Source organism: Rana temporaria, chromosome 6 (assembly GCF_905171775.1).
Source record: "Rana temporaria chromosome 6, aRanTem1.1, whole genome shotgun sequence".
Lineage (NCBI taxonomy): Eukaryota > Metazoa > Chordata > Amphibia > Anura > Ranidae > Rana > Rana temporaria.
This window is the reverse complement of record NC_053494.1, coordinates 150,716,105-150,730,978: the sequence shown is the minus strand read 5'-3', so window position 1 is coordinate 150,730,978 and position 14,874 is coordinate 150,716,105. Positions and strand designations below refer to the sequence as shown.

Genomic DNA, 14,874 nt, shown 5'->3' with positions numbered 1-14,874 from the left:
TGTGTTCCAGAGAGGAGCATTTTACATGCCGCTGCTCCTAAACTCTGATAAAAGTCTGTATGCATTTTTTTTGCTCAGGGGCTTTAGCAAAAAGCATTCGCAAAATATAATTATTTCCCCATCCACATATTTGAGGTGGATGGGGAAATCGCTTCCATTGAGCTATTGTGTTCTTACTTGGTGGAATAAAAACTTACTATTATAAGCACCTTTGTCAGAGTGAAATGGTTTGTTTCAACCCTCTAAATGCAACATCTAAATGCAACATAACGGATGTTTGGAAATGTTAAATGGGAGTGATGACTGTCACTTTTAAACAAACTGCTAGCAGACTTTCAACAAGCTTCAAATCATGCCAAAGCCTACTAGTAGCCTGTTTAAGGCTCGGTTCACATATATGCGAATTGGATGCGTTTTTTTAAACCACATCTTGTTTACATGTAAATGTGACCATCTCTCAATAGAGCTGGTTCTCGCATGTCCGGGGCGACCGCTGTGTGGTATAAAAAAGGGTTTTGTGCTTTTTTCTTTTTTTTTTTTCTTTTTTTTATTGGGGGGAGTCTGGTGTTCAGGTGCGAACTCAGGCAAGAATTTGCACCAGAACCAGTGAACAGAAATGCACTGGACTGCAAACCGCAGCCGCACATATGTGAACCTGGCCTAAAGTGACAGCACTCCCAATAAGATTTGTGTTTAGCATTCCCAGGCTGAAAGTAGTGATAAAGGCTTTTTTTTTTTGGTTTATTGATAAACATATACACACCTGCTCTGTGCAGCCCTGATCCTCCTCCTTTTTGGGTCTCCCGCTGGCGCTCCTGCTCAGTGCCCCCACAGTAAGCAGCTTGCAATTGGGTCACCCAAGCAGGCTCACTCCAAAGCCGCTGCTCTGCGTATCCATTCACATCGGCCGATGTGAGTCAGTTGCTCCCGCTGCTGTCCCAGCTAATGAAGAGGGAGAGTCCACGGAGAGCTGAGGCTCTTATGCACATCACATCACTGGAATGCAATGGGGCTCAGGTTAAGTATTGGGGAGGCTGCAGGGGGCTGCTTCTCAGAGGCTTTTTAACCTTCATGAATAGAATGCATGAAGGTAAAAAACCTTGACCCTTTAGAACCACTTGAAGCTGAGTGGTACTTTAAGGGCTCAGGCAGTAAAACAGGTGTTTGAGCCACAGCTACTACCACACCACCCCCCCCCCCCCGCTTGAGGGGGATGTACGCATTTTTCACTAAATTTAACTTTGCTTCCTGAGTTTGACAGGCTTCACCACCTGGCAAACTCGCCAATAGGGGTTAATGGGACTATGCTGCAATTGAGTGCCAAACATTCTCAATTGCAGCATAGTTCTGTAAAACCCTTCTGTTCACACTGCTCTTTCTTTCTCGTACATCACGGGACACAGAGCGGCATATTCATTACTATGTGGGTTATATGGAGTACCTTCAGGTGATGGACACTGGCAATCTCAAACAGGAAGTGCCCCTCCCTATATAACCCCCTCCCATAGGAGGAGTACCTCAGTTTTTACGCCAGTGTCTTAGGTGTTGGTCATGGTTTAGCTTGCCTCCACATCCTTGGGATTAAGGTGGGCTAACCGGTTCTGTCCAAAGGCCTCAGTGCTAAAGTGGTCAGCAACCGGACCCCAAACCATTGGGGTATAGCCCATAATGCTTTCTGTCACAGAGAGCTGGACTCTGGGCCCAGAACTTAGAAACCTTTGGGGGCCTAATGTTTCTGTTGCCAGAGTGCTATATGGGCCCAGGACAGTGGATCCTTCATAGGAACCCAGGGCCTGAAGGTCTAGACGCCCCACGGAGATGGGGGAAGATTGGACCTCTTGCTGTGCAAAGTCCTGCGGCATGGAGCAGGTAAGTGAAGGGGAAACTTGCGGAACTTGGTTTGCAGCAGGTTTTCTGGGGAGAGGTCACAGTGGGACATGCCTAAAGTTTATGTGCTGCATCTGGCAAGGTGAGTCACATATCTTAGGATAGGATGACTCTATATGTATATATTCCCCATAATGGTGACCTCCCTGGTAGTATTGCAACTGGTGCTAGAAAGCATTGAAAAAGGGCCTGTGTGTATAGTGACAATTCTCTCTAAGAGAAGCCCCTGGGAATCTACTGAGGTTTCTTATGTAAAAAAAAAAATAAAAAAAAAAAGCTGGGAGTGAATGCTCCTACCTGCAAGCCTGCTCAGAGAGGTCCAGGCGGTTGCTGCAGGGAAAAACATGCCGCTCTGTGGATCCTGGCCTGGACGGCAGGATCAGCCTCTGACCTCCTCGTGTGGCCCCCCCCCCCCCCGCGCCGGCGGGCGCGCGCGTCCCCGTGATATGGGCGCAATTTCGCGCCGTTTGCTGATAGGGGAAGGGCGGGCCTGTAGGTAAAAGGAAGGGGCGGCCCTTCCAAATATGTTCCCAGCTCAGTGAGTGTTGGAACTGAGAGAGGAAGGACCAGAGCGGCAACGTGGGGCGCCGAGGACACACAGTGGCCAAAGAAGAGTATTACAGTCTTGAAAAGACTGTCCTTTACCCTAGAGATAGGTGTTTCTTTTTCAGCAGTTTTTTGGCAATACTACTAAAGGGGACAGAATGGTCTTTCTTTCTTTGGTTTAAAAAAAAAAAAAAAAGAGAAAAAGAAACAAACCAGGTTCATAAGAAAGAAGGCATTTTTTTTTCCCCCCAAAAAAGGGTTTTTGGGCAATAACTATTTATTTATTTTTCCAAACACCGTTAAATAGCGGGCGTACCTCGGTATTATACCATGGCAGCCGCTGCTTTCCCCAGAGGGAGCCTTGGTGGGACCATCGGGATCTGGGGCTGGAGCTGGCACGGGTCAGTCCAACCCTAGGGTGGTCACGGACGAGGTACTGTCCACCTCTCTAAAGGAGATGGAAAAAAGAATGGAGAAAATGATAGCCAAGGCTATGCGGGGCAGAAAACGGAATAGATCTCCGTCGCCCGAGCGTGAACCCTCAGATGAGGAGGCCCCTTCCGCAGGGGAATTGGACGACCTCTTGGACAAGGACCAAGTAGGTTCAGGGATCGAGGATCCGGGTACGGAGGAGTCTGGCGCAGCCTCCCAAGGGGAGAGCTGGTGGGTTCAAGTATTAACAGACTTGGTCCATAGGACATTCAACTTGCCAGTACCAGATCTCCAAGTATCAACGGTTTCAGCTTTGGGCTCACTAATAGCGCCTCAAAGCAATGCGGTTTTTCCGATCCATCCTCTGCTAGAGGAAGTTATGTTCCAAGATTGGACCAAGCCAGATATAATCTTTGTACCACCTAAAAGATTCTCTGCCTTATATCCTATGGAAGAGAAATTTTCCAAGAGATGGGCAGCCCCGGCTGTGGACGCAGCCATCTCATGTGTTAACAAATCTTTAACATGCCCTGTAGAAAACATACAGGTGTTCAAGGATCCGGTTGATAAACGCTTGGAAACGCTATTTAAAACCTCCTTCACTACTGCAAGGGCAGTAGTGCAGCCAGCTGTGGCTGCAATTGGGGTTGCACAAGCATTATCGGATCAAGCTAAGCAGATGCTTAAACTTATTCCTGCCCAGCAGGCAGAAAGATTTTCGGATGTCCCTAGGGCCATACGCTTTACAGTAGATGCGATTTAAGGATTCTATCCAGCAAGCGTCACATTTATCGTTATCCCTTATCCATATGAGAAGACTCTTATGGTTAAAGAGCTGGGAGGCAGAGCCCCCATGCAAGAAGCTCCTGGTAGGGTTCCCCTTCCATGGAGGACGATTCTTCGGAGAAGACCTGGATAAATACATTCAGACCATTTCAAGCAGAAAAAGTACTTTTTTGCCCACCAAGAAGAAGTTTCGGGGGCCTGCGTTTAAACGATAGTACTCCCCTGGGCAGGGGCCTTCCAATACCAAACCGTATCGACGGCCTCCTGCAAGATCAAATTTTAACAAGTCGCAGGGACAGGCCGCCGGAGGCAAGAAGCAGTGGTTTCGCAAGCCAGCAAAGCCAGCCCCCAAGCCGGCCTTATGAAGGGGCGCCCCCACCCACGAAGGTGGGGGGAAGACTGCGTCTCTTTGCAGAGGTTTGGGAGGCCAGCATTCCCGACAGATGGGTACGGTCTTCCGTGGCTACAGGCTACAAATTAGACTTCCTAAGGTTTCCTCCTCCTCATTTTCAGGAGTCAAGGGTACCAAACGATCCGAAGAAGGGAGCCGCATTAATAGCGGCATTGAATCATCTACTCTCTCAGGAGGTAATAGTAGAGGTACCAGTCCAAGAACAGGGGCTAGGTTTCTACTCCAACCTATTCATCATCCCAAAGGTCCAACGGCGATGTCAGGCCAATTTTGGACTTAAAAATGGTGAATGCATACCTAAAGGTCCGCTCATTTCGGATGGAATCCGTGCGGTCAGCAGCTGCCGCACTTCAGAAGGACGACTTTATGGCATCCATAGACATAAAGGATGCTTACCTTCATGTTCCAATTTACCAGCCACATCAAAGATTTCTACGCTTCTCGGTGGCTCTGCGTCATTTCCAATTCGTGGCGCTTCCCTTCGGGTTGGCTACGGCCCCCCGGGTGTTTACGAAGGTCCTAGTTCCAATCCTAGCCAATCTAAGGATCCAAGGGGTCACGATCCTAGCATACCTGGACGACATCCTAGTCATAGATCACTCGTCTCCTGGCTTGGAACGAGCAGTGGCCCTCACAGTTCAGTACCTCGAGAGGTTCGGCTGGGTCCTAAATCGAGAAAAGTCAGCATTCCAGCCCACAAGGCAGTTGGAATATCTTGGCATGAGATTAGACACAGAACAACAGAGGGTGTTTCTGCCTCTGATAAGGGTCAAAGCCATCAAGGAATTAATCCTACTGGTTCTAAGCAAGAAAGAACCAACTGTTCGCCTATGTATGCGGTTACTAGGCAAGATGGTGGCCACATTCGAGGCGGTACCGTACGCCCAGAGCCACACTCGCATCCTGCAGGCAGCCATCCTGTCAGCATGGAGCAGGAGGCCACAGGCCTTAGATATCCCTTTGCCGCTCTCATCAAGAGTCCGACAAAGTCTGTGTTGGTGGTTAGACCCTCAGAATCTACTGAAGGGGAAGTCTTTCAGCCCAGTGGCTTGGAAGATAGTAACCACAGACGCCAGCCTGACGGGCTGGGAGCAATTTTGGATGGTTGCACTCGCCAAGGTACTTGGGCAAAGCCAGAGAAGCAGTTGCCCATCAACATCTTGGAGCTCAGAGCTGCTCGACTAGCCCTCAGGGCTTGGACGTCCAAGTTGCAGGGGTTCCCGGTGAGAATTCAATCGGACAATGCCACGGCAGTGGCATACATAAATCACCAAGGGGGGAACCAAGAGTCAAGCCGCTCAGAGAGAGGTGAGCTTGATTCTCCTGTGGGCAGAAGCTCATGTGCCCTGCATATCGGCAATATTCATTTCAGGAGTGGACAACCTTCAGGCGGACTTCTTAAGTCGCCAGACTCTGTTGCCGGGGGAATGGTCTCTACACCCACAGGTCTTTCAGACACTCTGCCAGAGATGGGGAGTGCCGGACGTGGATGTCATGGCATCGAGACTCAACAAGAAGCTAGACAGGTTCATATCCCGCTCAAGGGACCCGATGGCCTGCGGAACCGATGAGCTGGTTTGCCCTTGGCATCAGTTCAAACTTCTTTATGCATTTCCCCCGCTTCAGTTACTACCCCGCCTGCTGCGCAGGATCAGGGTGGAGCACATACCAGTCATCCTGGTAGCTCCAGCATGGCCCAGAAGGGCATGGTGTTCACTAATCCTAAAGATGGTAGTGGGAGACCCTTGGACTCTTCCTCTACGACCAGACCTGCTATCGCAAGGTCCGATCCTCCACCCTGCCTTACGGCATCTAAACTTGACGGCCTGGAAGCTGAATCCCTGATTCTCAGGGGTAAAGGTCTGTCTCAGAAAGTAATCTCTACCCTAATCAGAGCCAGGAAACCGGTCTCTAGGGTGATTTATTACAGGGTCTATGTAGGCTGGTGTGAGTCCAAGCTATGGCTTTCTCGTAAGTTTACCATCGATAGAGTATTACGTTTTCTCCAGCTAGGAGTGGATAAAGGACTGGCATTAAGCACTATCAAAGGACAGATTTTAGCTTTGTCAGTGTGGTTTCAGCGGCCGCTGGCCACCCACTCGCTGGTTAAGACCTTCATGCAAGGGGTCTTACGTATTAATCCTCCAGTTAAATCCCCGCTTTGTCCGTGGGATTTAAATCTTGTTCTGTCAAGTTTACAGAAACAACCTTTTGAGCGTTGGCTAAAATTCCTTTGGTTTTACTGACAAGGAAGTTAGTATTTTTGGTCGCCATAGTTTCCGCCAGAAGAGTATCGGAACTGGCAGCCTTATCCTGTAAGGAACCATATCTTATTTTACATAAGGACAAGGTCGTTCTCCGCCCTCATCCTTCCTTCCTACCAAAGGTTATATCCAGTTTTCATCTAAACCAGGATTTGGTATTACCATCCTTCTTTCCTAAACCTACTTCCAGAAAGGAAGGGTTGCTGCATACCTTGGATATTGTCAGGGCCATGAAGGCCTATCTTAAAGCTACAGAGAAGATCCGGAAAACAGATGTGTTGTTCATTTTACCGGATGGGCCCAAGAAGGGGCAGGCAGCTGCAAAATCCACCATCTCGAGGTGGATTAAACAGTTAATTACTCAGGCCTACGGCTTGAAAGGGTTGCCTCCTCCGTTATCATTAAAGGCTCATTCTACTAGGGCCATGGGCGCCTCCTGGGCAGCACACCACCAGATCTCTATGGCTCAAGTTTGCAAGGCGGCAACCTGGTCTTCTGTCCACACGTTTACAAAGTTCTACCAGTTGGACGTAAGAAGGAATACTGATACGGCCTTTGGGCAGGCAGTGCTGCAGGCTGCAGTTTGAGACCCTCGGATTCCGGGGGCTCCCTTTTGAGTAAAATTTAAAATTATTTTTTCTCAACTAAGTTGGATTTATTATGAGTTAAATATATCTCTAAATTAAATCCTTTTGTCTTGGGAAGATGTCTCCCTCCCCTCATTGTAAGCATTGCTTTGGGACATCCCACATAGTAATGAATATGTCGCTCTGTGTCCCGTGATGTACGAGAAAGAAAAAGGGATTTTTAATACAGCTTACCTGTAAAATCCTTTTCTTGGAGTACATCACGGGACACAGAGCTCCCACCCCTCTTATGGGGACCATTTTGGGAGGCATACTGCTTGCTACAAAACTGAGGTACTCCTCCTATGGGAGGGGGTTATATAGGGAGGGGCACTTCCTGTTTGAGATTGCCAGTGTCCATCACCTGAAGGTACTCCATATAACCCACATAGTAATGAATATGCCGCTCTGTGTCCCGTGATGTACTCCAAGAAAAGGATTTTACAGGTAAGCTGTATTAAAAATCCCTTTTTTACAAACTGAAGCCTGTGTGAACAAAGCCTTGAAAGTCTGATGGCCAGAATGCTCTATTTTACCATTATTAGACAACCTGGCTTTACAGTCTCGCCCCCCCCCCCCCCCATATGCCTTATGACAGACTGTATTCATGTCCTGGGAGTTTTACTTTTTCAGTTCTCTCACTGGTGAAGTACTTGAGCAACAATTTTAGGCATAGTCTCTCTCCCAGTCACTGAGGCTTTTAACATTCTTATCATAAATCTCTTGGTGGTCTTTATAACTTTTAAGCAGTCTCCTCCTTTTTAAGCAGTCCTTCACCTTTTGGAGGGTGACATGTTCTGTGCAGATATAGTGCTGTACCATACTCTATCCGATTTGCATGCATTCTCTGCATTAAGATAGAAAATAACCTGTATGAAGCTTTCTCCCCAGCCCCCCTTCTACTTACCTGAGCCCGATCTCGATCGAGCAGCGTGCACAAGAGCAGCACCACTGCTCTATTTCTCTCCTAACTGGCTCAGAGAAAACGGCGAGAGCCATTGGCTCCTGCTGCAGGCACTCAAAGCTAGTGCGGAGGGAGCAGGGATGGGGCCAGGCCACGCTGTGCGTTTCCATGGACGCATAGAGCACAGCTTGGGAGTGAGCTTGCATGAGTGCACCCATAGTAAGCGGCTTGCTATGGGGGCACTCAGCAAGGGGGGGGGGGCAGGAACGCCAGGAGGGGGATCCAAAAAAATGAGGATCAGGGTTGATCTGTGCAAAACTATTGCACATAGCAGGTAAGTATTACATGTTTGTTATTTAACTACTTGCCGATCAGTGATATACCCATACATCACTAGACTTGAAATGGCTCTACCAGGATGATGCCTCTTCCATGCCTAGATCTCTCCATAAAGAGTACCTGTCGCATGCCTATTGCTGTCACAAGGATGTTTATATTCCTTGTGACAGCAATAAGGATGCTCATGCATCAGATCATGGGCAGTAATTCTAGCACCAGATCTTCTGTGTAGATCTAAAGAGGTAACCTGCAAAAGCTTTTTAAAGTGCCACCTATGTATAGTAAAATGTATGTAATTTTTCGTTGTTGCAAGGTTGTGCACAATTTTAAAGCATGAAATGTTTGGTATCTATTTACTTGGCTTAACACCATATTGTATTCAACAAATTGCAGAAACTGGTGGCAAGTAACCCTTGAGGCCTGGCTAGTAGCTCAGTACTTGCGATTTTGTCCCCTGTACACCGGCAAACCAAAATAAAAATTTCAGATACCCGTGTAAAGTAACATCAAATCTTTTGACTAAATGTGATTTCCATGTGACTTTGGAAAATAATTGGCTGCAGTAGTTTATACACTTTCCATCGCTGATTGCTGTTACCATGCTGTAGTTGTTAGTTATGCTGCTACATAAACATCGCTTTATTAAGCCGCCTAAATTTCATTTGTGTATTGCTTTGTGGGCTTTTTGGGTACAAGCAGTCTCTTTCTAATCTGGCAATGCACATTCTATTAATGAAACGATAACCCAAGATGGATTCGGAGCTCTAGTATCCCAGCTTTTCTTATCTTCCTTTCGAGGAGGCTGTGCTGTAGGATGCTCATATTCAGTAATGGTTGGAATCACACCGAGCTACGCTCTACTCTTGAAACTGGTTGCCAGGGTGACCAAAAAGTATTTGTTTGAATCCAGTTTTTCCCCCAGACAGGCTGCAATTTAAACCTTCAAAATAATTATTTGGCACCATGTGAATTTTCTGTACAGACGAGGTACACATTTCTGTTGGTGAGTGGGCAGAGCTGGGCTGGTTTACAGATCAGCTGGCACTTGTGAAAGAGCTGTAATGAGCTAGTGACATTGTCTGTGCTATATGTCTTAAATGTTTCTACCAGAACAAATCAAGGAGAGCGGTTTTCGCATCAAGGTTTTGTCATCAGAATCATGATTTAATTTTGTGCTACCAGCTGCTTAAGGACGAAGTTTAATCTGCTTCTATTTACCCTTCCCTGCCTCATCTCCACTAATCAACATTCTTATGAAATTTGAAAAAATAAATAAAAATTATTACATACCTTTTTATTTTAAAATGGAGTGACCTAATCACTGGCTTCTTTATACAGGCAGATTGTCTGGTGGGAGGGGTTGGCAAGGTGCTGCTGTGTGCTCCTTTTTTAGGGGCCCTCAGACCTGATGCAAGCAGTGGGCTAACCCTAGGGAGGAGGTATGCAAATGTCAACAATTCATGATGGGTGGGTGAAGGTCTAAGGCAGGGGTCTCCAAACTGCGGCCCGAGGGCCAGATGTGGCCCTTTGCTAGCCTTTATCCGGCCCTTGGGGCAACATTTCTCCCACTGATAGGAGGCACTATTTCTCCCTCTGGAGCACTATATATTCCACTGATACCAATGATGGAATACTATCCCTCTTACTAATAGGGGGAATACTTATCCTCCTATTGACCACCAAACCTGAGGCCATATTTCTCATTGATGCTGGATGCCGGTGACATTTCCTGCCCCTGCTGGCCACAACCCGGCCCTCCTAAAGTCTGAAGGACAATAAAGTGGCCCTTTGTTTGAAAAGTTTGAAGACCCCTGGTCTAAGGTAATGCTGAGCGTCCTATATGAAAAAAATGTTATTCCAGTGAATGAAAGGGCTAGTAGACCAGTTAGGCTGGGAAGGAAGAGTCTAGATGTCCAACAGCCAGGAAATGAGGCAGGGCCTATCTGACTTGCTGCAGCCTCTAATCCACCCTGGGTGGAGCTTGGTGTACAGTGACATCAGAGTAAACAATTTCACTATAATGAGGAGCCTGTGCAATTATGTAAAGACGAGAGGTAAGCCTGGAGTTCAACTTTAAGGCCCCTGTTACAAGGGGCAGATCCACTCAGCAGAGTCCGCCTGCTCAGCGGGAGATTGCTACGTTGATCTCAGCTGAGCTGGCAGATGACAGGTCAGTCTCTGCTCAGGGGAGGGACCTGTCAGAGCCCCACTGATCTCTATGGGGAGATCGGACAAAAACTGACAGCATGTCCATTTTCATCAGATCTCATCCAATCCGATGGGCCAAGATGAATGGCAGACGTATTGCCATATTTCTGTCTTGATCGGATGGCAGATGGGTGTCCGGAAACATCTCTGTTGATATCTGCCTGCCAATAGGAGTCAATGGATGGCCCACTCAGATCCGCTTGAAAAAGGACAGGCGGATCCAAGCGGGCTTATCGTGTAAAAGGGGGTCTAAAGCGGTTGTAAACATCAGACATGAAATGTGTACAAAGCTTATCCCTCTATAGCAGGGATATGCCATTAGCGGACCTCCAGATGTTGCAAAACTACAAGTCCTATCATGCCTCTGCCTCTGGGTGTCATTCTTGTGGCTGTCGGTCTTGCTATGCCTCATGGGACTTGTAGTTCTGCAACAGCTGGAGGTCTGCTAATTGCATATCCCTGCTCTATAGTGTGTACTTTGTCTTAACCCAGAGCACTAAGTGTAATTTTCATCTGCTGCCTCTTTCCTCTATTATAAGCATGATTCACGTCTGATGTGTTTTCTTGACGCCAAGAGAAAAATAGTGTAAGGGGAGGCCACAGCCTGCGATTGTCAGGCTCATTTCTCCACAATGTAAACCATCACATTGTAACATGTATCTAAAAATCCAACATGTTTCTGCCTAGTCCTCTCCTGTGAACAGGAACATAACCCACTTGTCAAGGTTTGAGAAGGCTGTGTCCGTCCAAGGACGTTAAGAGAAAGTAACATTTTCAAAGAATACAGACCAATTTATATTGCTCATTACATGTGAGTAATGAGTTTAAGTAATATATGTGGATCTAAAATGACAGGTGCTCCTTAAATGTAAGGACTTATATTCTCTCTCTCTCTTTCCCCCCCCCTCCCCTAGCTCCGGAGCCGCGGCCATCTTGGTACACCCGGCCGCGGCGGCCCTCCTCTGTTTACACCCACAGAGGAGGAGCCCGCACTCGTGGGACACACGCTGGTAGAGTCTGTACTACCTGAGGGTGGGGGGTCTTGCCCGAGGGGGGGGGGGGAGAGAGTGTCTGTCGCTACTACCTGGAGGGGGGGGTCTCTGTACTGAGAGGAGCGGGGGTGTCTGCACTGAGGGGGTACTATAGTTGGTGGGGGTGAACAGTGGGGGGGGGGGAGATGTGGATATTACAGTGGGGGGGGGGGATGTGGATATTACAGTGGGGGAGAATTCCTGATCCGAACTGTGAGTTTTTTGATCCGTTGCACCCCTAGTGAGGTATCGCCGCGATCGTTGGAGCGAGAGCAATAATTCTAGCTCATGCAACCTGTAGAATTTTTTTAAACGTCACCTATGGAGATTTTAAAGGGTAAAAGTTTGTCGGCATTCCACGAGCGGACGCAATTTTGATGCGTCACATGTTGGGTATCTATTTACTCGGCGTAACATTATCTTTCACAATATAAAAAAAAAATGGGATAACTTTACTGTTTTATTTTTTTATTAAAAAAAGTGTATTTTTCCCCAAAAAAGTACGCTTGTAAGACCGCTGCGCAAATACGGCGTGACAGAAAGTATTGCAACGATCGCCATTTTATTCTCTAGGGTGTTAGAATAAAAAATATATATAATTTTTGGGGGTTCTAATTAGAGGGAAGGAGATGGCAGTGAAAAATTACACATTAGAACTGGTTTTACTTGTAATGCCACCGGCCACCACCAGATGGCGCCAGGTCACAATAGGAAGCTTGGGACTTCACAAGGCCGCGGCCTCAATTACCGGCCGTCGCGAATCCTGTGCCTCCCCGCGATTGTGGCGGGCCGGCGTCGGCCGGTAATTGAGGCCGCGGCTTTGCGGCCTCAATTACCAGCGGGCACGGGCGCCAGGTCACAATTGCCACCTGGTGCCCGTTAAGGACACTTTCACACTGCGATACTTTTGGCAAAGAAAAGATTGTACACACCAGTAAAATATATCTGCCCTGGGGATCGATCACTGTATGATTGCAGGAAAAATGAATGTTGGATGAGATCAAATTACTAGTGCCTCTAGCATAAGCAGAATATAGAGAATGGTATTGAGTAGGGTCCTGGTCCTGTTCTGTAACAGATATTGTTCCATGGGTGAGATGTTTATTCCTGCAAGCAAGCAATTGAGGAACCATATTGTGCCAGAGTACTAAAACTGGTCCGCTTCTCTTGAGAGGGTCCTTAATACCTCTTATTCCAATATAGCAGTGCAAGTTCAGTAGCCATTATGCAGAAACTGACTGCATGGTGTAAACTAGAGCCATTGGAATACATGGAAAACGCTGTGCATGCATTTTGTGCAGAAAAAAAGTGAACGGAACTGCATCTGGTGTGAATTGGCACTAAAGTACATGATAAAATGCAAATATTGTAGCGGAGAACCCGGTTTGCAGGCAGATCAAAGTTCCCTGTCCCAAGGGTGCTTGAAAACATTCTGTGGCAAAAGCATGTGAATGTGAGCTATAGGGTAAACTTGTGTAAAAGTCTGGACAGCGTGCAAAGTGTGGGCATGTTGCCGGGCAAGTGCAGCCTACAAGGCCACATGTGAGCAAACAGACAAAGAAAAATAAAACGATTTAAACCAATCTAACATCCTAAAACACAAAAAAACGGAACAGGTTCCTGCTGGCAAAATGGTGGGAGACCTCAACTGAATAGTCTGAAAAGGAGACTTTGGATCCATTAACTTCAACATTACCCTTAGTATGGGCTAAAGCAAGGATTTTGTCTCTAGCTCTGTAGTGAAGCATCGCTAAAATAAACGGGTGCGGAAAGGTTTCGAGCAGCAAGTGGTCTAGCAGGAATCCCGTGCACACGTTCCACCGCAGAGAAAGCTGTGAAGTTCTGCTTTTCAAATATCTCAAGCAGCCATTGCTCTATGAACTCCGGAGGGATTCCTCCCTTCCATGCACTCTGGGAGACTTCGTTTTTTCTTGCGTTTTTTCTATGAAGCCTATTTCTTTCTCGTACATCACGGGACACAGAGCAGCATATTCATTACTATGTGGGTTATATGGAGTACCTTCAGGTGATGGACACTGGCAATCTCAAACAGGAAGTGCCCCTCCCTATATAACCCCCTCCCATAGGAGGAGTACCTCAGTTTTTTCGCCAGTGTCTTAGGTGTTGGTCATGGAATAGCTTGTCTCCTACATCCTTGGGATCAAGGCAGGCTAACCGGATCTGTCCAAGGTGCCTCAGAGCCAAAGTGGACAGTACCCGGGCCCCAAACCGTGGGGTTTTGCCCATAATGCTTCTCTTTTTAGAGAGCTGGACCCTGGGCCCAGGACTTAGAACCTCTGCGGTACCTAAGGTAACCTGTTTGCCAGGGTGCTATATGGGCCCAGGACAGTGGGTTCCTTTTTAGGACCCCAGGGCCTGAAGGTCTAGTACGCCACCCACGGAGATGGGGGAAGATTGGACCGCTTGCTATGCAAAGTCCTGCGGCATGGAGCAGGTAAGAAAGGGGGGGCCTGCGGGACTTGGTTCGTCGGCAGGCTCTCTAGGGAGATCTTTGGGGGATGTGCCTGAGTATGCTCTTGCATTGGCAGTTTTGGGCCACTATGTCTATCAAAGAGACAGGATGGTCTGTGTATGGGCTCCCATGTGTGATCTTCCTAAAGATATGTGTTGCATTGTAAATTGTCTGCTGGGCGCTGGGTTGGGAAAGGAGCTGTGTGTTAGCTATGCTTTCCCAGGACTGGGGGGTCAGTGACTCACCTGAGGCCTTACCTGTCTGGGTGCCGTGCGGTGTCCTCCTCCAGCATGTCAGACGCTTCCGGCGTGGCCCCATCCTCCGCAACAGGGGCGCGCGCGCGGCGGCTATGATAGCCAAATCTACACCGGGTAAAAAGCGGACTAGGTCTCCGTCGCCTGAGTGTGGACCCTCAGATGCTGAGGTTCTCTCCCCGGGGGGATTTGAGTTGCAGGAGGATCATTTGGACCGGGACCAAATTGGTTCAGAGGTTGAGGGTTCGGCTAATGAAGAGCCTTGCTCGGCCTCCCAAGCGGAAAGCTTCTGGGTTCATTCTCTGACAGACATGGTCCACTTGGCGTTTAATTTGCCTTTACCGGAACCTCAGGGTCCGGCCGTATCATCTTTAGGCTCTTTGAAAACGCCTCGCAGTAGCGCTGTTTTTCCAGTCCATCCTCTTTTAGAGGAAGTAATCTTCCAGGATTGGGCACGACCAGACAGAATCTTTTTACCACCTAAAAAATTTTCCGTCGTCTATCCTATGGAAGAAAAATTTGCCAAAAAGTGGACTCTCCCAGTGGTGGATGCCGCCATCTCCTGTGTAAATAAGTCCTTGACTTGCCCGGTAGAAAACATACAGGTGTTTAAAGAACCGGTTGATAAGCGTTTGGAGACGCTTTTAAAAGCATCCTTTACTACGGCGGGTGCAGTAATACAGCCAGCGGTGGCTGCTATTGGAGTTTGTCA

At 47.8% G+C, this 14,874-nt stretch overlaps 2 protein-coding genes across 2 annotated transcripts in view; both read left to right on the top strand.

Moving 5' to 3' along the window:
• HDAC4 (histone deacetylase 4) overlaps window positions 1-14,874 on the top strand; it is a 294,548-nt gene that overhangs the window by 29,548 nt on the left and 250,126 nt on the right. The gene's annotated exons all lie outside the window — the stretch shown is intronic.
• Window positions 14,257-14,874, top strand: part of LOC120944434 — an 8,304-nt gene continuing 7,686 nt past the window's right edge. The window contains exon 1 of the mRNA XM_040358496.1: window positions 14,257-14,874. Within this exon, the coding sequence (XP_040214430.1) occupies window positions 14,258-14,874 (617 nt within the window). The 5' untranslated portion in view covers window position 14,257.